Source organism: Falco peregrinus, chromosome 1, assembly GCF_023634155.1.
Source record: "Falco peregrinus isolate bFalPer1 chromosome 1, bFalPer1.pri, whole genome shotgun sequence".
Classification (NCBI taxonomy): domain Eukaryota; kingdom Metazoa; phylum Chordata; class Aves; order Falconiformes; family Falconidae; genus Falco; species Falco peregrinus.
The window spans coordinates 45,670,308-45,698,305 of record NC_073721.1 but is presented as its reverse complement, the minus strand read 5'-3'; the positions used below and the strand labels follow the sequence as shown (position 1 = coordinate 45,698,305).

General features: G+C 53.0%; 1 protein-coding gene across 8 annotated transcripts; it reads right to left on the bottom strand.

Moving 5' to 3' along the window:
• Positions 1 to 3: 3 nt before the first annotated feature.
• On the bottom strand, positions 4 to 27,995 carry LRSAM1 (leucine rich repeat and sterile alpha motif containing 1). 8 transcript variants are annotated; one of them, XM_055807346.1, is made up of 26 exons: positions 27,825 to 27,935; positions 26,503 to 27,658; positions 23,633 to 23,816; positions 21,974 to 22,030; positions 20,307 to 20,351; positions 19,773 to 19,850; positions 18,805 to 18,873; positions 18,022 to 18,106; positions 16,798 to 16,919; positions 15,003 to 15,093; positions 14,094 to 14,224; positions 13,413 to 13,442; positions 12,264 to 12,386; positions 12,036 to 12,175; positions 11,534 to 11,578; positions 10,436 to 10,506; positions 9,577 to 9,676; positions 8,586 to 8,673; positions 8,040 to 8,114; positions 6,349 to 6,429; positions 4,097 to 4,192; positions 3,391 to 3,489; positions 2,525 to 2,656; positions 2,026 to 2,107; positions 1,629 to 1,777; positions 4 to 1,133 (listed from the first exon to the last, which is right to left on the bottom strand). In XM_055807346.1, exons 3-26 carry the CDS (start codon positions 23,702 to 23,704, stop codon positions 1,008 to 1,010), a joined length of 2,187 nt encoding a protein of 728 aa, XP_055663321.1. In that variant the 5' UTR covers positions 23,705 to 23,816; positions 26,503 to 27,658; positions 27,825 to 27,935; the 3' UTR covers positions 4 to 1,007. The 8 variants fall into 8 exon arrangements, with proteins under 8 accessions (XP_055663321.1, XP_027633934.2, XP_027633935.2 ...); XM_027778133.2 differs by lacking the exons at positions 26,503 to 27,658; positions 27,825 to 27,935 and adding an exon at positions 27,941 to 27,995; XM_027778134.2 differs by lacking the exon at positions 26,503 to 27,658 and having other exon boundaries at positions 27,934 to 27,980.
• Positions 27,996 to 27,998: the final 3 nt, after the last annotated feature.

Genomic DNA, 27,998 nt, shown 5'->3' with positions numbered 1-27,998 from the left:
CACCAGCAGAAACCAGCTGCTTTTAATAGCTTCTCCCGGGGGAAGGGCTGCGGTGGAACCCGGCTTATGCATTTTATACTTCAAGGTCAAGAGACAAAAAGACAAGACTGGGCTCGTTACTTATTAATGATGATGGAGAACTACCTGCACGCCAATACACAGAGGCAATGCAGAGCTGCACTGGGCACAGCCCCAGCCCACCCGCTCAGTGCCGGACTCGTGCAGGCTGTTGGGCGGCAGCAAGGTTTTCTGCTCCCAACACGTGTTTTTTGGGATGAGGGATGGCACCGGGCTCCTCCGGCCACGCTGGATCCCCCCACCCTGAGTCCTGGAGCTGGGGCCGTTGCAGACTTTCCCCTACCACAGGAGCACAAATGAGGGGTGGGGGAGCTCCTTGCTCTGCTCTGGCACCCGCTGCCCGTGGCTGCAGCCCCTAACACACTGCCAGGGGTCGCCAGAGCAGAAGCCCCAGGCCTCTGGCATGACCAAGGGTCAAGGCACCATCAGCACTCCACAGCATCACACGCCCCAGCTGAATCCTCCCGCAGGAGAGTCACCCAGCTCTGGGCAACAGCGCAGGAGCGCAGCAGTGCCCTGGCCACAGCGCAGGAGCTGCGAGGTCACAGCGGCTTCAGAGACGGCACCGACCGTGTCCCTGCTGAGCCAGGGCTGTTTCTGAAGGCAAATACATGAGCCAGAGAGGAGGGGCCATGGGTGCCCCCAGTTCCATCACCCAGTGCCCCCAGGCAAAAGGATGCTGGGCGGGCAGGCAGGAGGGGAGGACACAGATGAAGAAGGAACCCAAGGCAGAGGCTGAGAAGCCATCGGGGAACACGGCGGCTGCTGAGACCCCTGGGTGCAGCCAGCTGGGGGCCGTGCACGGGGAGGGCAGTGCTGGTCATGCTGGGTGAGTGTCTGCTTAATACTGACACGGAGTAAACAGGGCCGTGTGTCCGGGCAGGGGTGCCGGAGGCAGTGCCGGGCAGCCTCACCTCCCGCCACCCTGCCTAGCCGCTGTGGAAGATGCGGATGCGCTGGGCGATGTCCTTGCGGCACAGGGGGCAAGTGCGCAGCCGCTCGCAGCAGGTCTGGCAGCAGCAGACGTGGCCGCAGGGCAGGAAAATCATCTGGGTCTGGGGGAAGAGACAGGAGAGGGCACAGAGGCTGTTGCTGTCCCAGAACGCTCATCCCAGCACCACGTGGGAGGAAACCAGGCTGGAGGAGATGGGGATCAGCCAGGGGGTGTCACCGCACGGGAGGCAGACCCTGCACCCCCATCTCCATCCCCAGGCATGGGGCTGGGCGCATGCGAGGGGCTGCGCTGCACTGACAGTGAGCACAAAGGGCCCGAGGGCAGGACACGGGGCAGGGCAGCCCTTCGAATGCTCCCCACAGCTGCTGCCAGCAGAGACGGGCTCAGGAGCTCGGCAAGGTCCTTCCCAAGCCCATGAGGAGCCCTGCCTCCTTCTCTGCTTTCATGCCTGAGCCAGGCTGTGCTGGGGAGCTGGAGGGATGAGCACCCAGGCACGGCCCAGGGCCAGGCTGGGGGTACGGATACGGGGGGACGTGCTGGATGCTGCCCTCACCCCACCCCCTGCTCCAGCACTGCACTGGTGCTAGGGTCTCACCTCCTGCTCCATGCAGACAACGCACTCTGACTTCTTCTCATCCCACTGCAGCGGTGGAGCCGTCGGGACCACAGGGCTCAGCAGCTCCTCGAAGGGAGCGCTGGGCTCCGGGGCGGCAGGGACCTCCTCGCTCACTGTCCTCAGCAGCTCTGCAACCACAAGCAGGAGGTCTGAGCACCAGGAGAGCCGTTCAGCTCCCGCCCACCCACCATGCAGGGGATGGCTACAAGCAGGTAGGCGCTTGGGCTCCGTTACATCAGAAAGTCGTATTTTTTTACATATATTGGGAGCAGCTTGACAGCGCAGCCTGGCCCTGCGTATCTCCCGACGCAAGGCTCAGGTACCTGCTGCGAGTGTAAAATACGTCAGAGACCAGGCAGAGAAGAACTAGTGGTACCTGGGATTGTCCTGGCCACAGCCAGGACCTCCTGAGCTCGCTTGAGGATGGCACGCTGCAGGCCAGCCTCCGTCACGCCGATCTGTGGTGCAAGGGGAGAGCTGTTAGCTCCCGGAGGGGAAAGGGGACTCGTGTCCCGCAGGGGACACTGCAAACTCTTGGGCCTCGCTGGCAGGACCTGGCCATGCCAAGGGAAGCACCTCCATCAGGCATCAAAGCCAGGTAAGGGGATTGCCCTGGTGCCATTTCTACTACAAAGAGCATTTGCAGGATGCCGAAGGCCAAAGCCAAGCTACAGCTCACCCTGCAAGCGCCCTGGGAGAGCTGCTGCTGGCTGGGACGGGGCACAGAGCAGCAGTGGCACCTCTCCTTGCTGGGGGGTGACACACCAGGAGCACCAACACTGCCTCCTGCCAGCCCCGCCACGGGCACAGCCCAGCTCGGAGCAAGGGCACGTTCAGCCGGTGTCGCCCTGCACTGTTTATCTGCTGTCTCGTACCTTTTCCAGGTCACCGGCAGTCATGGTGCTGAGTGCTTGCAAGGATATTCGATGGTGTGCAAAGACTGGCACGTACTGTTCAGCAGACAGCTCAATTAAAAGGTTCACCAGCTGCCGCTCCAAGCCCTCCTCCTGCAAAACACAAAGTGAGCTCCCAGACTTCGCTCTCGGGGAAAGGCACGGGGACAGGCAGCAGCAAGAGCGGGCACCGTGCTCATTCCTGCCCTCTGCCCCGCTCCGGAGCGTTCTGCACCCCTGAAGACACTACAGCCCAAAAGCCCAGCAGCAGGAGCAACAATTCTACGAGCACAATTCCAAATGCTGTGTTTTGGGAAGGATGGAACAGACTGTGTTTTGGCAGCCGATGTCTGCAAGAGCACCTGCTTTGCAAACTGGAGCTGCAGCACGGGCAGAGCCCAGCTCCATCCCTGGGCCACCCCCGTGAGTATTTTAGCGGCAGAGTCCCAGCTCAGGACGTCGGGGCAGGAACGACAGGAGCTGCTGCACTCGGGGGGATTTGCAGGGGAATTTGGGGAGCCAGGCAGAGGCGTTTGGGCATTTAGCTGGAACAAAAAGCCCTGCCTGGAAGGCACGCGGAGTCCTTTGCTCCTGCCGAGCAGCGTGATGGTGGGATGGCAGCTCCCCACAACCTCCACTGCACAGGAACAACAGGGGGGCCGCTGGGTGCCACGATGGCTTCACTGCACCCCGGGGGCTGCCCCGGCTTGTCACCCTGCGCAAGGGGTCTGTGCCCCCCCCCACTCCCTGCCTTAGCTGCGCCGGCAGGCCCAGGCAGGGCTGCCCGCACTCCCCCCAACTGCAGAGCGAAGCAGAGCGACGGTGAAAGCATCAACTGCGGCAGCGACCTGGAGTTTCAGGGAGAGTGGCTTCTGGTTCAGCAGGCGCTGGTACTGGATCAGCCAGTAGTTCTCCTGTTTGGTTTCGCTCTTTGCCTCCATTTCCAGCTGAAAAAGAAACTCGTTCCTTCAACAGCCCGAGGCAACGTCGCAAGCGTTCCTTCAACAGCCCGAGGCAACGTCGCAAGCGGTATTTAGGGATGCTCGAGTCGGACGTGTAGGGGGGAAACCCTGCGGAGGGCCAGCTCAGAGCGCTCGACAGGCACACCTACGGCCAGGCGGGCATTTCTGACCTTCTGCGGGCTGGCCCCACCCTGACGCCCCCTCCCCCCCCAGCCAGCCTAGGGCTGTGCAGCCCCTCCGCTCACATTGCCCCAGATGCTGGAGCCTGGTCTCCTGAAGCTCAGGCTCCTGCAGGTCTCTGGGATGACAAGCCCACACGCAGGACCGAGGCGGGATTGCGTTCATCCCCCTACAACTCTTCTGACGGGGAAGACTGATGGCGATGGTGCCTCATGCTGCAGCGGCGAGTGCCACTAACTGCGTCCCCAAGAGCTCTCATTAGCACTTTCTGAAGTTAAATTAAGTCTCTGGAGCTGGACACAACTCCAAGCCTTCCTCTGCTCCCCTTTATGCCCCTGCGGACCACCAGACTCTCCCCGCAGTCAGCCCGGTGCTTTCTCATCTACAGCACCCAGTGAGAAGCCTCCATTACCAGTATCTGTCGCAGTTCTTCTTCCCTTTGCTTCTTTTCTTTGAGCAGCTGCTGCAGCAGGTAGCCAAGCGCTTGCCGTTGCTCTGCGATCACCCCCTGCAAGGGAAGGACTCTGGCACCCCCATCCCCGCACCACCCGGCTGCCAGCAACCACCCTGCCCCCACGTCCAGCAAAGCACTTACCGTACCCAAAATGCTCACATCAGAGGGGGAAGCTCTGGGCTCCACAGGCACTCAGCCCAGCCGAGCAGACAGCCTGGAGCCCCCCAGTAGCTGGGATCCCCCCAGTAGCTGGCCTGGCAGACCCCAGCCGAACCCGTTTCTGCCATTATCCCCTACCTGCCCCCCCCCCAGCACACCCCGGGCACCCCCAGACCGCGCTGGCTGCAGCAGCTCTGCATCACTCCATCAGTTCAGGCGGTGGCACTACAAGTGTTCGCAGCCCCCCTCCCCAACTAAGGACCACCTGACAGGAGGTCTAGAAGCCTGCAGGCACGCGGGGGAGGCCAGGAGCGAGCTCCCCGTGCCTTTGGGCAGCTTGCTCTCACCGGGGTCTCGCACCAGGCACCACCGGGTACCAGGGCAAGGTAAGGCATCGCTGCAGCCACACCGCTGGGAAATGAGGAGGCTGATAACCGCAGGGATGTCAGACCTGTGGCATCTCTGCATGGTCCTGTCCCAGCTTGCTCATAGCAGCTGGGAGGACCATTACCTGAGCAGAAGCCAGCAGTCATCAGCCACAGGGACTGCAGATGTCCATGGAAAAAAAGGGATAAGGATGCTGCTAGAAGGCTGACCTCCTCAAGGAGTGTGGGGAAACCTTCCCTGAGCAGCACCTGGACCCTACCCGGGGTGTTTAAGCAGGAGGACAGTCTCTCACAGGCAAAGCCCACCATTAGCTCATCTAGGAAGCATCAGAACCCCAGCCGAGGTGAGAGGGACAAGTAATGACGCGTGGGAGCTGCTCCAGCCAAGAAACCCAGGCAGCTTTGGCTACCCTTGAGATGAGCCCACACCGTGGACACCCCGCCACCATTGCTCTCTCCCCGACTGACCCTGCGAGAAACTTGTGTAAGCACCTCCCTTTCGCAGGGTGTCTTTGGCTGTTCCCACTTTCCAATAATTTTTTAAGTTTGTTACTACAGCACCTGTATCCTGGCGGGGGGCAGGGGGAAGCAGCTGCCTGCGGCACGGGAGGGATGAGGCACAACTGCAGAAAAGCTTCTGCCAAAGCGCTGCGTGGGCACTGCCACAGCCCCCGCAGGGAGCCCGTGGGCTGCAGGTGGATGAAGATGTGGATCCCTGGTTTCTTAGCATCCAGTGATGAAGCTGCAAATGTACTGTGCTGCCTGCTGGGCTGCAGGTGGGTACCAGGGCTGAGCCTGGGTTTCTGCCCTGCCCTGGAGCTCCTGTGCTGCCCACTAACTGGAACCACCCAAGTCCAGTGCCACGTGAACTACATCTGCCTGGGGTTCCTTGGCCGTCCCTGCAGGAACGTTGGGTGGTCCCCACCAACACGGCAGCGCTGTACAGAGGAGCTGCAGAGCTGAGGTAGCATAACCCAAAGCTGACACTTCAACGTGTCCAGCGCAGGGCTCGGAGGCAACCCTGTTGTAAATCAACGCTTACCAGCCTGCTGCGTGCGCTGCTCTCGGAAAGTACGCGCTGTTTGCTACCGATTCCAGCCTGACTAAACAGGTGACCTAACCTGGCAAACAGCACACACAAGAAAACAGCTGATGCAAAGGCGTAACAACAAAAGTTAAAGCCAAGCTGCTTAAGCCAAGCTCGACGTTCCTCCATGTGTGACTGCGGATGAAATCAGCCTGTTGAACGGTGGGATGGTGGGGCAGCGCAGCCTGGGAGTCAAGGCTTAGAAATGAAGGGGGAGAGCTGACAGCCATCACTGGCGGGTATTTAAAAATAAAACGCAACACAGAAAGGCAAGAAGACATGCGATGCCAACAACTGGATCACAAAATCCTTCCCCACCCAGTAAACCTGGAACTGCCCATTGCTACCAGGGCTGGCTGGTTTGTCTCTCCCCTGAAAATGAATCGGGATGTTTAGGAGCAGCAGCAACGTTCCCACGTTACAACAACAAAGAGGGTTTTGTGGTGTCCTGCGGGCAAGTACCCTTCTGACTAATCATAAAACCGTCTGGAAACTGCAAGGAGCAAAAGAAGCAAGTGGAGCTTTTGCGATCCCAGAGCAGAGAGAGGGTGGCGGGGCAGCCCCAGCGCCCTACATACCTGCAGCGTCTCTGTGTCCAGTTCTTGCCTCTTTAACTCCAGCTGTGTCAGCTGCAATAACTCTGTTTCTATTAATTTAATCTAAACAGAAGATGAAACATTTTTTACTGACATTTGAAAAGACTTTAGTTTATGCTCTTTTAAATAGAGGTCTAACCGCTGCCCTGGGAGGGATGGCACTGCAGAGCTGCCCAGAAGCCTGGGGAACCTGCTGATGCCCTGCCATGATGCACGCTCTTAGGGCTGCTCTTCGTCTTTAGCTTGAGGAGCTGTGTCCCCTGCTCTCTAATTGTCTCTCTACTCTAAGCACCTTCTGTTCAAGTCTAGAAGCACACTGCAGCCAGTTTGTTCAGCCTGGCCTTTTGTAGCCACTCTGGAAGGCAGCAACTGATTGTCAAAGTCCTCCCGGCACTGCTGCTCAAACTGCAGATGAACTGGGGAAGGGTCCTGGTTCCTAGATGCTCCAGCAAATCCCATAATGATACATGCTCTTTCAGGTGGGACAACTGAGACACAGAGAGGTGAAGTGAGTTGCCCGATATCCCACAGCAAAGCCAAAATGAGAGCCCAGCTCACATATCTGCCAGGCCACCCACCATTCCCAGGCCATCCACCATCCCCAGGCCACACTGCTTAATGTGCCCCCAACCACGAAATTCCTGCCAACACCAGGGCTCTGCAGCAGGTGTCACCCAGGGCTCCTGCCCCTTCGCTGCCCTGCAGGGTGCTGCTGGGGTGGGCTGGATTTCACCCATAAAAGGTCCAGCCCTGGTATCGTGGAACAACCACTCTTTGCTTACAGAGCAAGTGCAAGCGAACTCAAGCAATGGAGAGTCGTTAGGCTTATCTCCTGGGTTCTCCATGCACAATCCACAGGCTTCTAGGAGAGACTAGTCACTGGGTGACTCAGTAGATCCAACCCCTTAAGCTTATCCACCAACTCCTGAACTGAGATCTTTCTGGTAGTTTCAGATCAGGAGAGGGAAGATTCTGGAGCACTGTGCCAGAAACAAGCCACCCATCTTTGTGCATCAGCCACCACCACCTTCCCCATCCTCGGGTACCAGCCACCACCACCTTCCCATCCTCGGGTACCAGCCACCACCACTTTCCCATCCTTGGGCACCAACCATTGCTACTTTCCCATCTTTGGGCACCATCCACTATGACTTTCTGCATCAGCTCTTGCTCCCCCGCCCCAACTATCGCATTGTGCCTTCTGCAGAATGGAGCTCAGAGGCAGGCTGAGCATGGGAAAGAAAAGGCGAACTTATGGCTCAAGGTGCAGTTCTGATGTGCTGGATGGAGATGCAGCGGACTCATGGGGAAACAGCAGCCCTGCTAAGTACACAGCCTGAAGGAAACTGCCCTTGTGCTTGCCCATCACCCCCACAGAGACAATGCCGGTCTGTCCTCTAGTGACCACTCTCCAGCACTTCATCCCCATTAGCGCTGAGAAGATTGAAGCAATGGCAATTCCATTGCTTCCACGAACCTAAAACCTGCATCCACACACCCTCCTATGGAGCTGGGAGACTGTGGTTTAACTGGCACGGCTCAACGCTTAGTTGCAGAGCTCTTAGCCATACACCAGCTCTGCTCTACGCTCACAGCACCTCGATCTTCCTCGGAAGTGTCTCACCGAGCGGCGGTATGAGCTGAGTAGCTAGTTGCTCTTTCCTCTGACTCACCTGGTTCCTGATCTGCCTGTGCATAAGATCCTTCTTCACTTGGAGAGCTTCGAAGGCAGCTTTCTGCATCTCAATCTAAGGGACAGGCAAAATCCTGTGTAGTGGGGTTGTTGACGCAGCTGCAAAAGGGCTCAGCAACTCTGCGCCCTTGCAGCAGCTCATGAACAGTGCTTGCAACAGCATCATGATTACATCCCGGAGCCCCAAAAGGTAAAACCCACTTTACAGACAGACACAGGAGTTATACTCATGTCCTTCAAACACGCATTTTGAACGCTTTGCATGAACTCCGCTCTGGTTTTCAGCAGCACTGAGCACCCAGGCTGTGCAACAGGGCACGGCTGCCCAGCGCTTCTGAAAATGCGCTGCAGAGCCCTCAGGTTCATCTCTACCAGAGACTCTCACAGTTCAGCACACAGCATTAAAATAACTTTCGCACGCAGCCCAGCCCAACCACCATTGCTCCTGTGATCCACTCTTGATCCCGCTTTTGCGTGCAGTCGCTTTCCCTCGATCCCCCCGCCAGCCTTTGGCTCCCTTGCCTACCTGCTGCAAGATCTGGCTGACAGCTTTGTTCTGATCCAGCTGTTGCCAAGCCAGGATTTGCTGGAACTTCTGATCCATCTCTGCTAGGCTGCAAGAAGATGGATTTGCCATGGAGTTACTGCTGGGTCTGAGACTCTTGGTGCAAACAAGAGGGAAAACAGGCAACAGAGAATCCAGGAATGGAGACATTGGTTACCGAACAAGGGCCGAGGGCCAGGGTGCTGCGCAGCTGAAGCCTGACAGATTTAACACCTCCTTCCCCACAGCCAAACCAAACCTGCCCCACAGACCAAGCCAGAGCAGAAGCACTGCTGGCTGCACGTGCACAGCCTGAAGTCCAGACAAGCCTCAGCAAGCTGCTCAGGTGGTGAGAACTCGTGGTTGGTACTCTGCGCCGGGAAGGGCGTGCTGATGGAGGAGATCCAGCCAACGTGGCCATACCTTGCCCGCACACGCAGGCAGGACCTTGGCTGCCCGCTGTCGGGCAGCTCACAGGCCCGCAAGGCTGTTTCTGTTCAATGCCAGATTATAGTTTCTCACCTTGTTGTAAACAGAGCAAGCCAGAACGCTCTCTGTGCCTATAGCAATGCCGTAAGTCCTACTTAGATACAAACAGCACCCTTGAGACAACCCTAGGAGGTGAGGAAAGGAATTCTGTGCTAGAGTTTGATACTGAACTGGCTAACACAACGGGAAGACCAGTCTAATTTCATCCTCCATATTTAGCAGAATGTTCAAAGTAAAATAAAGAGCGTAAAAAAGTGATAATTCATCCAAAGTGTGATTAACATGCATATTCTTGTGGCCAGAAGGCAGTTCACTGAATCAAGTTTGATGGTTTCTTTGAATTGTGTGGTCACCTGCTCTTACACAGCCGCATTCCAGCAGCTGCAGGAGTTCCTGGGTGTATCTATGGGAATTACACTGGGAACTGCTGGAAAAAAAGGGACTTTACAACAGTGCCACCAGCCCCAGACACCTCCCACCATACCTGGAGCACGCCTGGTTGACCAGGTCTTGCCGACGAGACTCGTAGGTCATTTGGATGAGCTTGTTCTTGTAGCTCTCGGCCAGCATTTGTTGCATGGCAGCTGGGAGACAGAAGGGCCGTCAGTCTGCACCAGAAGTGGGTGTCTAGAAGAGGCACCCATGTGCCACCACTGCTACAAGCACTTGCAACTAACAGTGCCTTCTCCCTCATTTCCAGCCCGACCCTGCTTTGTCCATTTCCTTATTTCAGAGCAGATTCACTCAGCTGCAAGAACCGTAACGACTTATAGTGGAATTACCTGAGCAAACTCCACTCTGCCTGGGCTTGCATCTCTCCAGTGCTCAGAGGAGCCCGGTTCCTGCTTACCCATCCTCAGACGGGTGCAGCTCTGCCTGTCCCCCTGTGAGTAATCCGTCCTCGCGGTGGCAACACACCCACCATCTCCCTTGAGACCCCAGTAGATCTGTTCATGGTCACCACGGGCAGAAAAGGCTCCCCAGCACCATTCCCCCCCCCACTGTCTCACAAACCCCACCAGCTAACGTCTGTTTGGTACCTCTGAAGTACAAAGCACTTTGTGTGCTTACACCCAGCCTCACAAACACCGTGTGTGATGCTGTAGCTTCACAGGGAGCACAGCTTGCACCTCAAGGAGAAGCAGCAGTCAGCTGGAGGTGGGTCAGCTGTGGGACACATGCAGCGCTACCCCCTGCCGCTCTGCTCCACCGCACCAAGGAACGCGCCAAGAACGTGTGCCTGACAAAGCACCTCCCGTGTGGCTGTCACCGATTCAGCACATCTCCAGGGGAACCGGGTCTTTGCTTGCACCTGACCACCCCAAAGAGTTGTCTGGACTTACCGGCCACTTCCCTTCTGCGTAGATGCTCTGTCTCCTCCTGTGTTATTGCCATCAGCTGTTCCATCCTTATTCTGCCAAACAACCAAGAACAATTCAGCCGCTCCTTTGAACAAGCACCCTCTCCCTTCTCTCCTGCTCACCCAGCTCAGAGCCTAGAGGCTGGGCAGATCCACCCCGCCACCTGCTCGGAAAGCCACGTGCATCCCAGCAGCACAAAAGTCTCAGTGCTTCCTTGGTAAGGAACCTCTAAGTCTATGGGAGACAACAACAATTTTGCTGAAAATCATGGAGACAATTACTTCTTCGACTGGAAAGCTGATCCTTCTGAGAAACACATCTATGCAACATGTATACACTCTCAGCAAACACGGCGTCTGTCCCTGTTTTTGCTTTCCTTCCTCCTGAAGCTTGATGAGCACTGTAAAGCTGACCTACCTGAGCAGTGCCACCGACAGCAGCCACCTGGCCTCCATTCCTACCTCCCCTGCCCTCATCCCGGCACAAACACACACAACGCCACCTAACAGACCAGGAACTGGTGTGGCTGGAAAACTCTCTGACATGCAAAGGGATTATTTCCAGCCAGGTCAGTGTCCCCATCCCATTTACTGAGCCACAGCACAGTGGGCTGAAGGGAGGGGGCAGCATATAGGCAGGGGAGAGAGGGGACAACCCCTTTTGGTGGCAAAGCCAGCGCAGAGTGTTGGCTGAACGGCAGCATTGCTCTCAGTGTATTCCTCCAAAATGTACAAATTACTGGACCGTGTTCATAAATGCCTTGCTTCCCAACAGATGTAGTTGGTCTGTTGGTCCTCGGCAGTGGGACACAGGGTTTTGTTGCCAGACTCCTCAGCCAGGACCATGCAGAGATGAACAAGAGGTAAAATCACCGTCCTGTTGGGTTTGCCAGACTGGGTAAGACCAGACACATCTAGCCCGGTGTCCTGCCTCTGACACCGACCAGAACCAGCTGCAGGGATGAGACGAACCTCCCCTGACTTAAGGTGGATTCAGACTGGTGGCTCTGAACAGGAGGCCCCAGCCCTCCTTCCAGCTTCTCGCCCCTTTTCTACAAGAGCTCATTTCAGGGAGACTCACCTCTCATTCTCCAAGGATTTCAGAATGTCTGAACTTTGTTTTTGCCTAAGAAAAGATAAAAGAAGAGGTTTTCAATAAGCTGAGCAGGGCAACCTCCTGCTCCCACAGTGGGCAGGACAAGGCTTTGCTTCTCGTGCACCAGGAGCAGCTTTAGCAGGCTGGTGACCTCGCGTCAGCACCGGCCCGGCAGGAGAGCCAGCAGATCCAGCTGTGGTACCTTCAAATATGTACCTTCCATGAGTAATTCACATTTTTTCCACAGCACTGCAAAACTCCAACAGCACACTTATGTGTGAAACACAGTTTTTTAAGGTTGCATGATCAAATCCCACTTCCTTGAAATGGGACATTGGGAATTCAACAGCTAAGGGACCTCCTAGAGACATCTATCCTGACCAGCTCCGTAACACTGGGAAAGGGCAAAACGAACTGCTCAGAACGGGATAAAATAGCACGAGCCTCCAAGGGGCAGGGATCATTGCAAGACACCCTGGGACCCTACCTCTGGTTGTCCTCTAGCAGCTTCTGGATACGGCTGGCAATGCCCTGCTCCGCTTGCTTCAGCTGCTGCAACAGCTTCAGGCGCTCCTCCTCCAGACAGCGCTGGTGCTTTGTCAGACCCTCCTCCAGCCGCAGCTGGTCCTAAGCCAGAGCAAGAGAGAACCAGGGAGACAGCGGTCAGCTGAGGAAAGGCAGCATCTCATACGGGACCGGTCCAGAGGAGACCCACCTCTCTCACGGTCTGCAGCATCTCATCCTTCTGGCTGTTGATCTGCTGAACGAGCAGCGCGTGTTCTCTTTGCCCCATGTTCAGGCGCCGCTCAAACTCCAGCTTCTCCTGCATTTTTTTTTCCTGAGAGGAGTAAGAAGAAAGATGAATGCCAGAGATCAACAGGCTGCTGGCTCCGCTCCTTCCCAAACAAGAACAAATTCTGGCAAAAATGTAAAACAAGGCAGAGTAACCCTCCTGAGGAGAAAGCAAGCCCAATGGCAAACAGGAGGCTTGGCTAGGGGGTGGAAACCTTCTCTCCTTAGGAACCCCAAAATTGTGAAGAAGAAGCTGCTGCTCTCTTTACGAGTCTGCAAACTCCCCACCGCTCATTTCACAGTCACGAAGCCAAAGTCCTTGGGCATCAACCCCTACAACTGCAACAGCCCGTGCGAACACCCAGCGGAAAGCCCAGCGGGAAGCTGTGTCCCCTCCCGGGGGGCCAAGGGACACCCCTGGCTGAGGACAAGGGTGAAGGCAGCAGCCAGCTCCGAGCAGCTCCAGCCAAAGGCAGAGTCAACCACAGGACGGGAGCTTCTGCTTGTCTCCAAGTGAGCCTTGCACGAGGGAAGAGACACCGAGCAGTGAAATGAAAAAAGTAAAACTGAAAACGCAGCCAGGTGAGGGGAGCGGAGGACAGAAAGAAGGAATGCTAGGAGAGAGCTGGAGCAGTAGCTCTGGGAGCCAGAGAGCCAAGGGAGCAGTCACGGAGGGGCTGGAGTGTGGGACAGGGACAGACTGAGCACTGTGTGCACGGACTGCTCACACATCTGCCCGCCTTACGTGAAAAACCAGCCGAGCTTTCAGCACGGAGAGGCAAGAAAAAAAGCCGCCTGGTGTGAAAGCCCCCGGCTCCAACTCTGCAAACAGAGAGCGATTTAAACTGGAACCGCTCACTCGAAGTGCGGCTCGTCAGGTGAGTCAGTCACAGATTCCCCCACGCTCTCACTGTCTCCTGCAGGAGGACTGAGTGGCTTTGGGGGTTTTTCTGCAAGAATTCAGGTCTCAAAGTATTCAGCCTTGGCTGAAAAAACAGATAAAGGGATGGAAAACAAGAAATTGAGGCGGACCTACAGTGCAGACAAAGCATTTGCAGGCGTTCATCCTTACCTTCCTCTTCTCATAATCCAAGAATTTGTTCTGAAAAATAAGCAATATCAGCAGACATTTACTCCCAGAGGCAGTATTTTTTTTTTTTACATATTATTAGCCCACATTATATCTTCCTCTAACTGAGTAAAGACATCAGCCAAAGACACAAGAAGATTAACACAGGCACCAAGTCCGGCCATTCATGCTTCTCGAGGGACAAAGAAATTTACTCTCTACTTGCCAAACAGCACAGGAATGAGCACAGCTTATCCTAACTAATGCCCAACCTCACCTTTCCCATGTAGGGCTGAACATGTCTAGCACTTGGCTGGGAATCACAAGGTTCTTCTGCAGTTTGCTGTCCCCCCAAAAATACTGGCGTTACCATGTCACACCACATCACACTGTCACCCTGTCCCTGGACTGCATCGTTGCTTTCCAGGACGGGACAGTGCTTTGTGGTGTGTCTTCCAGCAGCCCGCAGCAGTAACACCATCCCTAACGCCCAGGAAGGAGATGAGCCACCCATGCCCACCGTGCTATGCCTGGTTCTGAGCACCGATGCTCTCTTGATCCCAAAAGACACATCCCGGGGTGGGAGGGAAGGTGACTGCCCCAAGTGCTGTAAGATCCATTGATAAGAGTCGAGAGACAAATCCAAACCCCTCTCGTACAACTTCACAGGCGGTGCAGCCTCACCTGCCACTCACTCTCCTCCTCCAGGTATTTCTGCACTGCCCTGTCCATCCCATCCACCGACGTTCCTCCTCCATCACTCCCTGGGGCAGGGAGCAGATACTGCGAGGGAGGGTAGTAGGCAATTCCACACTCTGGAAGGTACCAGACACAAAACAAGAACATTTGGTGCTTAAAGACCTCCCTGGCAGCATGGCTGAGGGCTGGCTGGTGTGGAGGAGCGCTGCCGGCTGTGCCCCCTCGCCCTGCGGGCAGATGGGTGCCCACCAGAGCTCCTCCAGCTCAGGCAAGGAGCTCCAAGAGGAGATAGTGCTGCCCCAAGCCCACCAGGAGGACGATCAGAATTACCCTGTGCTCAGGGAGACACGCTTCCTTCACGTGGGCACAGACGTGCCAACTTCTGCAGGGCTGCAAACGCTCCCGCTCGTGCTACAGGAAGTTCTGAGCATCCTTTTATTTCAGGGATTAGCCCAACATCTGGCAAGGTGCTTCTCCTGCGTGAAACCTCTGCCAAACCTTCCCGTCTGTATTAAATACAGCATTTGAAATCCACAGTACGTTATCTTTGTCCTCCGAGTTTTCCATCTGGTTATATCTCTCTTAGTAACCTATCAGTCTGCAAGCCCCAGGCTCTTCCTCGTAGAAAAAGAGGATAGAAGGGACCTCGAGTGACTCCTGAGTCTTTGTCCCAAGGCATCCATACCCGGACAACGCCTAATCCTCCTGCTGGAGAAAATACCTGACCCCCTGAGCAGCCTACCACATGTGCAGAGCGCTAGGGACCACCCCAGGCAGAGCCGATCTGATGTTTGTCCTTTGTAAGTGCAAACTTGGAACGTGCCACAGCACCTGGTGGGAGCACAGCGTGGTCCCCCAGGTTCTCACTACCACCCACAGGCTCCTCGTGCTTACCTTTGCAGAGGAACCGCTGAATGGACTCTGTACCGGCACTGCAAATGTCAGGTGGTGGGTACGTCATGGAAGAGGCATCCAGGGTCAGCGTCTCCAAGAGAGAACACACAGAGCTCCAGGTTATTCTGATGGCCCAGAGTCCAACTGAGCTATCCTTGCAGCTCCCCAGGATTTCACTTACGGAGTGATATCGCTTCATGCTACCCTAAATCCTGACACAAACATGAGATTGTATTGACTTTCTGCTGGGCGTTTGACAGCTTTCAGAGGTGACTTTGTGGTCCCTTATTTGGGACCTTTGAAACATCCCCCCCAGGCAGACACATCTACTGTAGAAGAATGGCTGCAGAAGCATGGCCTTAAAGATCTGCACAATCCAGGCCCAGTATTAGAATAGGCCTGTAATCAGAATTGTACTGAAGTTGCTGTGCGGAAGTTAACAAGAAAGGTAGCCTTGAGCTATTCTTGAATCCTGAGACCAAGTAATTATGTTGTGCCAACAGGCCGTGGCTGTAACAAGCTACAGCTGCTGGGAAAGCAGGTGCAGGGCCAAGAAAGATAGGGACCGGTATGGGAAAATAGGGAGTAACAAACTACAAGGCTGAAGCACAGCAACACAATTAGCTACATGGATAGAATGCTTATTTTAGTCATGATAATTAGGGGTGTGAGAACCGCGCGCGTTTAGAGACTACTAACCAATTATATTTCTGCTTTACGAATACGCATGTGTATCGGTTCTATATAAGTAGCGTTAGAAACTAATAAAGTTGAGCAAGGTGCATAACTCATATTGAGCGTCTTCTTGACTCCGGCGAACCCTTCTTCCAACAATCTACTTTGTGTTTAAGTACAAGAGGGCACAGCATGTCCCAACTACAGAAATTTTCCATTTTATTTCCATTATTCCACTACATTTCAATGTGCTGGCGCCGTTACGCATGATGCGTGGAAGGGATGGCGATGCGAAGGGCACAGGGAGGAGTACCACAAAGAACGAGTGGAAGGAGCACTTGCTGGTTTGTCTTACCGTGACCACCAAAAGGACCCAATGTTGCCTCTTGTAGGGAAGGGCAGAGCAGGAAGGCCAGGAAAGGAACCACTTTACCAAGCACAGGGGAGCAAGCTGCACAGAGCCCTGATCTCCGAGACTGACCGCAAAAGAAGCCCAAGGTTTGGTGTTCAGGACGGAGAAGCATTTATCTGCATCCTCCGTGCTGGTGGCTGAGTCAGCCCCCATGTCTGACGTTTGCACCATTTAGCACCGATGAGTTTGGCAGGCAGGTGACACATCCATAAAAATCTCGATGCTTGTCCCATTTTGGACATGCACTCCGGGGAGCCAGAAACCCCCGGAGGCTGACAATGAGTCACAGATCTGTCACGGCAACAGAGGCAAAAAATCCTCATGGGAAATATCCCACCGCTCATTTAGAATCAGCCTGGGTGGGAAGCGGCTGAGCCGACCGGAGCCCATGGGCACGGTCTGTGCTCTCAGACAGCCCTGGCAGCAACACCTGGAGGTTCACTCCCTGTGTGTTGCTTTTTTCATGAGAAAACCATGGCAAAAAGTGATCAGAAAAGCCCAAAGCAGCACGGGTACGCAAAAGCTACTTTGGACACCATGAGCCGCGTACAGCTTTGTTACAATCCCCGACAGGGGGTCCTGCGCAAACCCTAAAAATTCACTTTCTATGCGAAATTTAGGATCATATTGAGCATGCAGGAAGGGAGGCAGCCCGCAGCAGCGAACAGCCCGCCAAGGGGAGCCAGGGGTGGCCGGCTGGCTGCGCACCTCCAGCGTGCGGACGTGAGCCAGCACCCGCGGCAGCTCCTGAAGCTCGTTCTCGCTGACGTCCAGCGTGCGCAGGCTCCGCAAACCGCTCACGGCAGCGGGCAGGTCCTTCAGCTTGTTACCTAGAGAGAGCAGCCAGTTAGTGCTACCTAACCCCTCCAAAGCAGGGCTCTGCAAGCTCATCTGCTGGAACACCAAACCATCATCACACGTGTGGCTCATTTCCTACATTCTGCTACAGGGACGGGGCTGTCCAGGGTCACACGAGGACTCCAAAGGCTGCCATTGCCCACCAAGGCAAACGGGCAGCAAGGTCCACGTGCACACAGCCCATGCACAGGTCCAGCAGCAGCTCCTCGTGCCCAAATGACCTTCTCAGCTGAGCTTACTGCTGTGGGCTGCATCAGTGCTCTTTATCAGGAGAATATGTGCAACATAGAGTCTTCTTCTCTTTGTTGGAAGTACCAGAGATGGGAGAAAGGGGCCTGAGTGTGGGACTGCACAGCTCGGGGTCAGAGCCAGGTGCTGCTGATGCAGCCGTGAGCTGAGCTGCACTTCAGATTCCTCGCCCTCAGTTTCCCTCCCTGTTTCAGCTCCCTGTAACAAAGTCTCTTTTTCTCCCAGATTTATGGCACTGCATATCTGGAAGACGCCCAGGAGTCTTGAAAAGAGGTACAGTCGTGACCTTTGTGTTAGGGCTGTGCACAACTGGCGGGGCTACACAGGCTCACAGGACCGAGCTCCAGGCGTCAGTAGACTTAACTGGAATTCAGTTTATCCAGACGGACAGCTCTGCTTGCTTTAGTGAACTGCTTCTGCCAAAACTACTGTTCTTCTTACACTTGAATCTGCACAGACAGATTTCTTAGGTTGATCTAAATAATTTTCCAGAGGGGGACAAGCCCCCAGCGCTCTCAGTGCCCCCCAGGTGCAGGGACAGCACTGAGCTTTCAGCTGCTGGGACCAGCCACGATAACCTGACCGCTGTCCCTTGAGAAAAGGCAATGGGCTGAATGAAAGCATCAGAGGGGGCAGGTCTGACATGTTTGCTGCTTATATGATTTCTCCTGCCTTGCCAACTATTCTTGTGTTCTTCCTTAGCACTCAGTGTAAACCATTCGGTGCTTGCCTCGGTGGAAAGGAACAATTACTAATGCAGCTCAATACGACCCAGATAATAAATGGTGCTTTGCCCACAGCACCCACAAGAAACATGTGCCATACCTTTCACATTGAGCATCTGGAGCTGGGCAAGGTCTCCTATAGATTGTGGAAGACATTTTAAATGATTCCTTTCAAGGTTTAGGACCTAAAGTATTAACAGAAAAGATATTCAAGATATTTATACAAGTCTCAAGCCTTCCACACATCTATGTTGTCGGGACTACTTCCAGAAAGACAAACTGGGTTTAGACAAAACTTTCTGGGTTAAAAAAAATGGATACAGGGTACGTCTAGTAGGTGAGAAACCCTATCCACAACCAACAGCTGCAGCAGGTGCTGAACGCAGAGGCAGGAACTGGGAAGCCGAGCATCCTCCCCTCCAGGGCAGCACCCCCCAACTCCAGCTCCCACGGCGGAGCGGCAGCTGAACCCAAAGCTGCCCCAGAAGCAGAGGGGACCCTCAGAGTGCACTGTGGCACGCTGCACTGAGTTCTCAACATAATCACAGCAGGGAGAATGGTACAACCTGAATATTCCAGGCAATCGATGGGACTGGAAGCTCCAGCTCCACCTGCTCGTAGCACCTCCTTGGCAGTGCGAGCTGCTTGCACTGGCAGCCCTTGTACTACGCTGGGATGACAGAATTCAGCACACCCACCCTCCTCCTCCCTGCTCTCCCCCTCCAACAAGCCAGTCCAACAGCAACACTCAATAACATCGATCTGACAATACCAGCACCACCATTTAATTTATGATTATAAAAAACTAGCAGTAACCCCATAGTCTTGCTGCCCTGTAACAGGCCCTTTATGGACACTTGGGATGCAGCTGCAGATCTTTTACCTGCAGAGATGTCAGCTGGCCGATATCAGCAGGAAGTGATGCCAGCTGGTTGTCATGCAGGTCTAGAACCTGGAAGAGTAGATGATTTCACCACACCAGGTTGGGAAAAGAAGTCATGGTGCAAGAATGAAAGGTCATGAATTATCTAGCAAAGGAAAATTACTTCCCTTCCAGTGGGGCTTTGAAAAGCGGCTTAAGTTTTTGAGAAGACGTAGCTGCATAATTCTTGTAAGGCTTTTGAAAACTCAAACCTCTATACATCAATAAACAAGCAAAAGACTAGGGAGAGCAGTGACCCAAGGGAGAGCAGTGACACCAAGGGAGCTGTTCCACAAAACCCAATGAGCCAACTGGGTAAATCCTCTCCATGGAGCCAGCCTGGCAGAAAAAGACATTTTCTGCAGGATCAGTGAGCTGAACAGCTCCATGGAAGCTGAACTGCTCCAACACTGGTGCTGGCACAGGGAGAGGGCAGGACTACACCTGGAGACCTCCCTCCATGGGGAGAAGTGAGCTGCTGGAATGACTCTGCCTCCTGTGGACCCACAGCATGCGGGTGGTGGAGCCGAAAGCCCTCAGAATTTATATGGCAGGTACAGCGACACAGCCCCATCGCACGGGGTCACCCATCACCAGGGCCGTTCACATTCAAATGACCCACCAGTGCAGAAGAGGGATGGACCTACCCCGTAACACACCCAGCCCTGACCGACCACCCTGTGCGAGGCTGCCGAGGGGGGAAATGTGTGATTACGAAGAGGATAAACGAATCCTGGAACTGATTATGATTTTATACAAACTGCTCAGTGACCGCTATCTGTCTGCCTGAGAGGTAAACCTAGGAAAGGCAGGCATTACTGATTCTTGGTGAAGATAGACAGAAGGGATTTACTTGGGATAGTGTGTTTTCATGCAGCTAGAATGCAAGAAAAATAGGCTACAGGTTAACTGTTAAGAATCACAATTACCTTCACAGTTATGAGACTTGAGAGGCTGCAGGACTTTGGAACTAAAGATGTCAGATTATTTGTGTGAATAATCAGCACCTGAGAAGGAAAAATCCCATTGAAACAGGAACACATGAGACGCTGCTGTCTAGAACAAGCACATTGTTGAGATTTAATTGCAGGAGCTGTATAAGAGCTCAATAGGTTATTCAGTATCACATGATGTATTAAAATAGTAAATGGATTTTCATAGCAGGTCAAACTTTTAACACGTTTGCTTGTTAACAAGAGCCTAGTTGCTTACATGTGATATATCATTAAATAGGCCAAGCAAGAAAAGTCATCTGTCATCTTTCACGAGAGAAGTTAGCTCTAAAGCACACAGACAGGATTAGTCCTCCCCAAACTGCTCTCTGTGTAGCATTGTACAAGTGGCCAAATTCATTACAAACCAACAAGCAACATATAAACAACCACATGCAGTCACTTCCAACACAACTACAATACTGAAGCTTAATAATAGAATTATCTAATAATTTCTGATTACAACATTACCTTTTTTTGCAAGACTTTACAAGTTGCAAAGGCCCCGTAAGGAACCTAAAACCAATTTAAAAATAGTCACGTCAGGCTTCTCAAGACACTATCTTTGTAAGCACTTCTACAGTACCCACCCATACAGCGTGAATAACTAACTTTAATGAAAATGCAAGTGATACTTAAAATCACCAGCCCCCAGTTTTGGCCCAGGATACCATTACTTCCCAGTTAGCTTCCATTTAAACAGCTTGCAATGGTTTTCCATGCTCCAGTGTTGTGCATAGCACAGAACAGGCTGAGGTTTAGGCAGAAGTTCAAGTCTTGCATGATTTAATATCCAGTGTGCAGATGACTCAGGAGTTCAGGTGTATTTTCCCTTAGTCATCACACAAATGTATTCTCTGGTTTTGCAGCCTCAGCAAACACGCCGCAGCGGGCTAAATGGGAAAGGTGAGCCACAGGCAGCCCTGCGTGTCTCGGCACATGCCAGGCTCTGTGGCAGGGGGGGCAGTCAGAAAAGGGAGACGCCAGCAAATTCAGCTCATGCCAGGCACGGCTGAACACCGTGACCTGCTCTACAGCGCGGAACCGGCATCAGCCAAACCCTTGTCCAGTATTAATTTTAAGACAAAACTCACATTAATTTTTGAAACAACAAAGGCTAAAAAGAAAGAGCAAAGCAGAGTTTGCTGGTACCGATCCCAATGGAGCCACTGGGGATGCAAGACCAGCTGCGGCTGTGAACGGCGCTGGCTCAGCGCATCCCCCGTCTGCCACCCTTTCACCCAGACTGGCTTGCAGGCTGTCCCACAAAGCTTGCAAACCCACACACAACATGCTGTTGGCTTCTCATCTTTGAACAAAACATCCCCAAGTCTCAGCAAAGCCACTGTGTGCCACACAGCAGCCAGCTAGCCTCTCCAGGATGGTCCCAAATCTCCCCCCAAACAGAAGCGCGATATCCATCACCTCGCTAGGCAAAGGCATCCTGTGACACAAGGTTACGCAGGTACCAACATTTTAGAAATGTAAGACACTGAATAAAACCTGCAATGAAATAGAAATGGGCTTCTGCTTAACAGGGTTGCCTGGCTGCCAGAATGAAAAGCTGTGTCTCCTCTGAGCGCCTGGCAAGCCGTCACCAACTGCTCCCACGCCATCAGACAGCTTGTTTCTAATTTAGTTGGCTGCCAGAAAAGAAGCCAAGCTGGAAGTGATATTTCCATCCTTAACCAGCAGCCTGGAAACAGGGATTTTCACTTATACAGAAAAATAACCACAGGTGGCAGACTTGGTAGCTCTAGGATTAGAAACAGTCAGCCTTTGGCAAATTCCCTCGTGACTAACAAAATTAAGCCATGAGGTCCCCAGCTAGGGTGCTACCGAGGTACTGGTGGAGGGTATAAGACCACTCTGCCCTTCCCAACTTGTTAAATGAAAAAGGATTCCCAGGACAGAAGCGGTTTTGAAGCATCGGGTAGGATGGGCAATCTCCCACCTAAAAAGAGGAAGAAGCCCCCCCTGGAAGGCAGAGCTCGGCAGCCACGGGACGCAGCAGACCGGTACCAAGGCCACTCCTGCCCCAGGGCTCACAGACATGACATTAACCTGGCAGCTGGTGACAAGCAGCAGACAGAGGCATCAGACCCATGAGGTGATACTGGAAGTTGTAGGGAACATACCTCTGAGAGTTCACATTTGGATATGTCAAGAATGTCATCAGCACCAGCTTCTTTTGCCTGGAGAGAGAAGATATGCATCCAGAGAATTATACCCTGCAGAAATACCTGATCTCTTGCTGCATATTGACTAAACCACTCACCTGCCCCCTCCCTAGAAAATGGAATTACAGTTCTCTGCTGCCGCTGTGTAATTCAGCGACGGTGCTAGAAGCAAAGGGTGTTCTGCTACAGCTGCAGCAAGAAAAAGCAACCACGAAACCAGAAAAGGCAGAAAAAGCCTTTTGGTGCAATAAATGAATTTCTGCACAAAGAACCAAAGTACATCCCAACTCTGCATTTTAACTTAAAGGATATGGAAAGGAAATGATGGCATTCAAGCACCAGAGAGGCACTTCCCAGGAACAGCAGCAGTGCCATCCTAGCCTGTAAAGAGCCTGCTGTGCCATCGGCATGTCTCGCTCCGCAGCCCAACCACCTTCTGAGCTGCACACAGCGACCGAAATAACCTGCTATCGCCTTTTTGCTTCCACAGGACCCACGGAGCCAGCTCTGCTGTGTAAGGGGGAGTAAGGACTTGCTGCTTCTGTACCAAAGCGGTTTTCCATGTTCAGATGAACAGCATCCAATGCAGCTGCTAACAGCAATGATTTTTTGCTAACGGACAAACCTCACTGGGAGCAGCATTGCAGCTCTGGAATTATTTTCTTAAATGAAAGGTTCTGCACGAGGCAATAAAACCTGCTTGTGTTAGTGCCTCTGTTAAATCTTCAGAACTGGATATCCTGACCCTAAACTAAGCACGTGCAATACAGAACTAATCCTGGAACGGGCAGATGAAGCTATCCCTCCCCAGCCCTGCAGGAGCTGAACAGAAACCCTCCAACTGAACAAATTCGGTAACAGTGCTTTCGTTATTGGTAACCTAACAAAGCCTTCCTTTCCAGAACATCTTACAGACATCCAACAGGTATAATTTTGTCACTTGTAAAATGCAGGTGCCTCTGGGGTAGAGCACAGCAGATCCCCTACGCCGGCCGGCACTGCGCCACAGCTCCGAGCACAGGACAGGCAAAATTCCAAGGAGGATTGCTTTCAGAAAGCCAGCTTTAAATCTGCGGCTGCTGTACGAGAGGTAGCTCAGCCGACCTCACTGGTATGACAGCCACCCACTGAGGATCTGCCCCAGAGGATCCTGGCTAAATCCTAGTCCAGGAAAACAAACTGCAACGAGTTAATCCTCTGAGCAATAGGAAGAAAAGGAGTAATAATGAGAAGCAAGAGGGGCACAGGGAAAGCCAAGTATGATGGGGAAGGGGATGTCACAGGTTCCTTGGCAGGAAAAGCAAACTGGGAGATCTGTCAGGGTGAAGAGGCGTGGAGGGGAAAGGAGTGATGGGGTCGTACATGCAGGCTGGCAGGAGGCGGGCAGGGAGGATTACGGGGAAGCACAGAGGCAGAGGGGGATGGAAGTGGCACAGTGGGGACCTGTGGATGGGAGGGCAAAGGGAGACGGCGAAAGCAGGAATTCTGTGATGCACATTAGGAAGATGACCTGCTGTCTTGGTGAGGTAACTCGATCACTGGTAACGCAGGGGACATACCGAGTCACCCAGCGCCCAGGACTAGACACAGAACAGAAAAGACCTCAGCATTGCTTACCAGGCACATTTGGTATTCAAGGCGCTTCCGAGCATCATCACTGGGTTTCTTCTTACGGAAGAAGAGCGGCATCTTTAGTTTTGACTATAACTCCGTCTCAGTGGCACAAATGATCAGCGTAAATAAAGGCAGAGGGCTCCTGGAATATGTGTTTGCTGGGGAGCCTGGACTACAGAATTGTGCTCTAATAAGGGGGGGAGGGAGGGGAAAAAAGAGAAAAAAAAAAATTCACTGTCTCAGCAATTGTCTTTGTTTAAGCCCTTCTCTGGCTTGATCACACAGGGAGATTCCAGCACACCTCCGTGGTGAAGCGTTAACAGGAGCCGCAGCAGCACTGTTGTGTCTCTGAGGCAGGTTGATTGCCTCAGCCATCCTTGGGCACAATAAATTCAGTCAAGCAGGAACCGTACAGAGGAAGGCTATTGAGCGCTCAGGAAAGCCCAGGGTCTGCTCTAGGACAGGCACTAAAAAAGCTGTAACTGTATCAAGAGACCAAGTACCAGGGACAAACCCCAAACGACTCAAACTCAACGCTTAAAACAACAAGCAACTGTAAAATGTTCTAGAATAAAGGTAGGCTAGCAATGTGTAAAACTCCTAGTCCCAAGAGCAACACAGCTGCCTCCACCTTCCAGGGCAGGTGAGAATAAACAAGACCCCAACACTGTTCAAAATACAGGTAACTGCTTGCCAGGGACATGTTGATTACCGAGTGCAGCAGAACCTCCTCTGGCATGTCACACAGCCTGTCCCAGCCACTCTCCGGGTTGTCACAGGGACCCCAGACAAGCACCAGAATCAGGGTCCCCAAGCTAAACTTCGCTTCTCAGCTTTAGGGGTTGTCTCAAGTTAACCAAGCACTCGATTAATTTTCTTTCTAGGCAGAAGCAGTCCCGCACAGAAATACTTTCCCCGTTTTAGTCTCACAGCGAGATGAAGAGAATCTGCTTAAACACCTAATAGCTTAGACTCAGACTTTTAATAGGCTTATAAAGCCAAACCAATTTTCAACAGTGTAATAACTGCCTGCAAAGCTAAAAGAACCTAACTTCAGAAAAGCTCTGACCAGAGCCACGGCTGCTGCCCCAGCCACGTGCCGGAGCGTGCCATCTGCCCTCCCGGGCACTGAAGGGCTTCTCCCAGGCTGTGTGGCTCCAGGTCAGACTGCCGTGCTCCATCCTGGGCTTTCCCCAAAACAGTTATTCTGGTCACTACAAGACTGAGAGCTAGGGAATGTTTTTTCTGTTAATTTAACTTGACTGTACGCAAAGACAGCAGCTGATTCAAGTGTAACCAGAGTGGATGGCAGTAAGATGCCTGGAGAAACCAGTACTGCAGGGGCGTGAGGGGTCAGCTCTAGAACAGGACTCAGACTGAGTACGGGAGAACAAGGGAGCATGTGGGCAGGCTTTGAGGGAAGGGCAGAAAGCTAAAGCTGGACAAGAAATGGGGAGACCAGCTGGTAATTAGATGGGGACCAGCTGGGAAAAGAGACCGGGGAGGAAATGGCGTTCATCTGAGGCTGCACAAGAGCAGGGGGAAAACTGGCAATGCAGAAAGTGTGTGAGCTGGGGCTGCTGGTGAACAAGGGCTCCCAAAGGGAGCTGATGCAGGCAGGACTGAATCTGTCTTGGTGGTAAGACTGGCATAAGATGACAGAGGAGCAGAAGTGCAACAGAGAGCCCAAAAGGGGAGACTTGAACTGTCTGGGCAAGAAGCCCTGCGTACTCAGGGAACCTAAGGAGCCATGATCAGCACTGCACAGCAAAGAGGGTGGACCCAGGCAGGAGCTACAGCTGCCAAAAGTCCAAATTGAGATACACACTATGAAGCTTGCACTGGAAGTTTCACTTTGCAATGGCTTTTTTAAACATTGTTTTAAATAAGCAATTTTTAAATCAATACAAAAGCATTAATACTTTACTGCTACACTCACCGGTAAATGGCACAGCTACGCAATGCAGTCAATTTATGCTCAGTGAAGCTCATGTGCATAAAAAGATGGTTCTCTGCCGGCTCTGCATCTACAAACTGGTCTCAAACTACACTGAAAAGCACATACCCACAGGATACAGCTGGAGACGTTCCTTGCACATGCAGATCTCTCCCAGAAACTAAACAGAGCTTTATGCAGATAAATCCTTAGTGTAAAAGCAAAATATAACTTCAGTCTAAATGCATCCAAGCAACTACCCTTCACTCCAGAAACAAGGTGGCAACGACGTTCTGTTTCACTGTACTGTCATACCACTCCACTGGAACAAGCTACCACACACAGAGGGTGGCTACAAACAAACTAATTCTGGGCGTTAGAATTGAACTCCATGCTTCCCTGCTCTTTCCCTGCCATCCCACTTTGCTGCCTTTTTAACAAGTTCAGACTAATGAAATGCCTGTCATATTCACCTCCCCCCAGGAGGTGAGCAAAAATTCAGAAGATTAAGCAAGAATGAAAGTTTGTTGTCAGAAGTTACAGTTTGCAAATGCAGGAAAGCAATCAAGAGCCATAAGCAAGGGTCAAGCCACAGACAGAAGGAAATGTAAAGATGAGAAACCAGGACAAGGGCGCCTGCAGCCAGACACCCGTAACTTTGCTCAACATGTTCAGCTCTTTGCTGAAGACTTACACACCCCCTCATCCCGTCTCACCTTTCTCTATTACAGCTAAGTATTATTAGTCATGTGGGTAGTGGAAAATCATTATTTAATTGTTGCCCAAGAAAATACCTAAAGATGTGAAGGCTGAAGGACAGACAGTTGACAGGAAAAGAATAGTATCGGGTTCAAAAGAGGAAGGATCAGAGACTTGTTAAACAGATTGAATAGTCTTTAAACGTCAAGACTTGCCTTAGTGAAAAAACACATCAAACCTGCAAGCAGTAAAGCTGTGCCTGTCTCCATCGTCTTTGTGTGCTCAGCTGACCATCGTCCATTTTAAGTGTAACTAGCACTCAGCAGTCAATAACAAGAAGGGCCTTTGTCACGTGACTATATTTTATATGGCATAATCTTTATTTATTAAGTTATTGAAAGAACTATCTGCAAGCGCCTGGGACAGCACCCACCCTGCAATAAGTCAGCATCCACGAATTACAAATCCCATGTCTCTATGGATGCCAGCAGCTGGTTTTTGCAGGCAGCCGCTCTGCTTGCCTAAGCGGTAGCAGCACACACACAGGGCAAGAAAGGGCAAGGGAATGTCCACTGTGCGTTTTACATCCTGCAGCTGTTTGCATACTGACAGTAAAAGAAAACCAAACCCCTAGTTTTACAAACAAATGTAATCAAAGTGAAACAGCAATATGGCTATACAGAAAGACCCAACCCCCATTTTTTAAAACATACTGGACATCATAAATACAGCATGGCACTGTAACAGACAAGATGAAGGTCTGAAAAGAAGAGAGATTTTATTTTCTGTGGGAAAACATGCTCAGCAACGCATCAGTGAGCTAGTGTCTGGATCTCAGTGGGGCTCCTGCAAAGATGCTGCCTAGTCACACGGGACAGAGCTGTCACCAGACATCTCTCAGGCAGCAGGTCCTGCTCACTGAGAGGAAGGTCATCCAGTGGCTAGCAGCAGTGGCAGCGAGCCCTGCAGCCCAACCCACACTGGAACAACACACAGGAAGGAGGCAGAAGGCAAACTGCAGCTCTGTAATTTAACTCTCTCACAGCACGTTTGCTCTTTGTGCTGGAGAATTGTTGTGACAGTTGTACCACCCCTGTAATAAACAGCCTCTGCTTGATCCTGTCAAGGGCCTCTCCTGGCAATGCCTTAACCAAATCTCCTCTCTTCTTCACCAGCTCCAGCTCTGCCTCTCAGGCCTTTCTTTCCCTTATTGTCACTATTCTCTTCCTCTTCTTCTTCTCCTTAGGGACTCCCTGCAGTGGCCCCCTCCCAGGTTTCACACAGCTTCCAAAGGCTATCTTTCTCGGTCCTCCTCTTCTTTACTCTTTTTACCAGCCAGAATAGCGCCGTTCTGTGCCTGAAGGCCTGAGCACTGCCGGCACCGGCCCCAACACCTGAGGAAAGCAGCAAGAGTGAGCAAGGGCCGCCTCTCCCCCCGCAACACACACACCGGCGGCCGGGGCCTGCTCCCAAAGCCCCCCCCGTGCCCTGTGCCCTCCCTCGCTCTCGCCCCTCCGAGGGGCCCCGGCGCAGCCCGAGGGGCCTCACACCCACACGGACCCTCGGCAGGGCCAGAGGCCGCCACCGATCCGCCGCCAAACACCGCACACGCTGTCGAGGCCCCGGCAGCCGGTCTCCCCCAGCTCCGACCCGGCCCGGCGCCGCTCACCGCTCACCACCGCCATGATGCCACGCCGCCCCCACCCCCAGCGCGGGTCACATGACCTGCCGGCC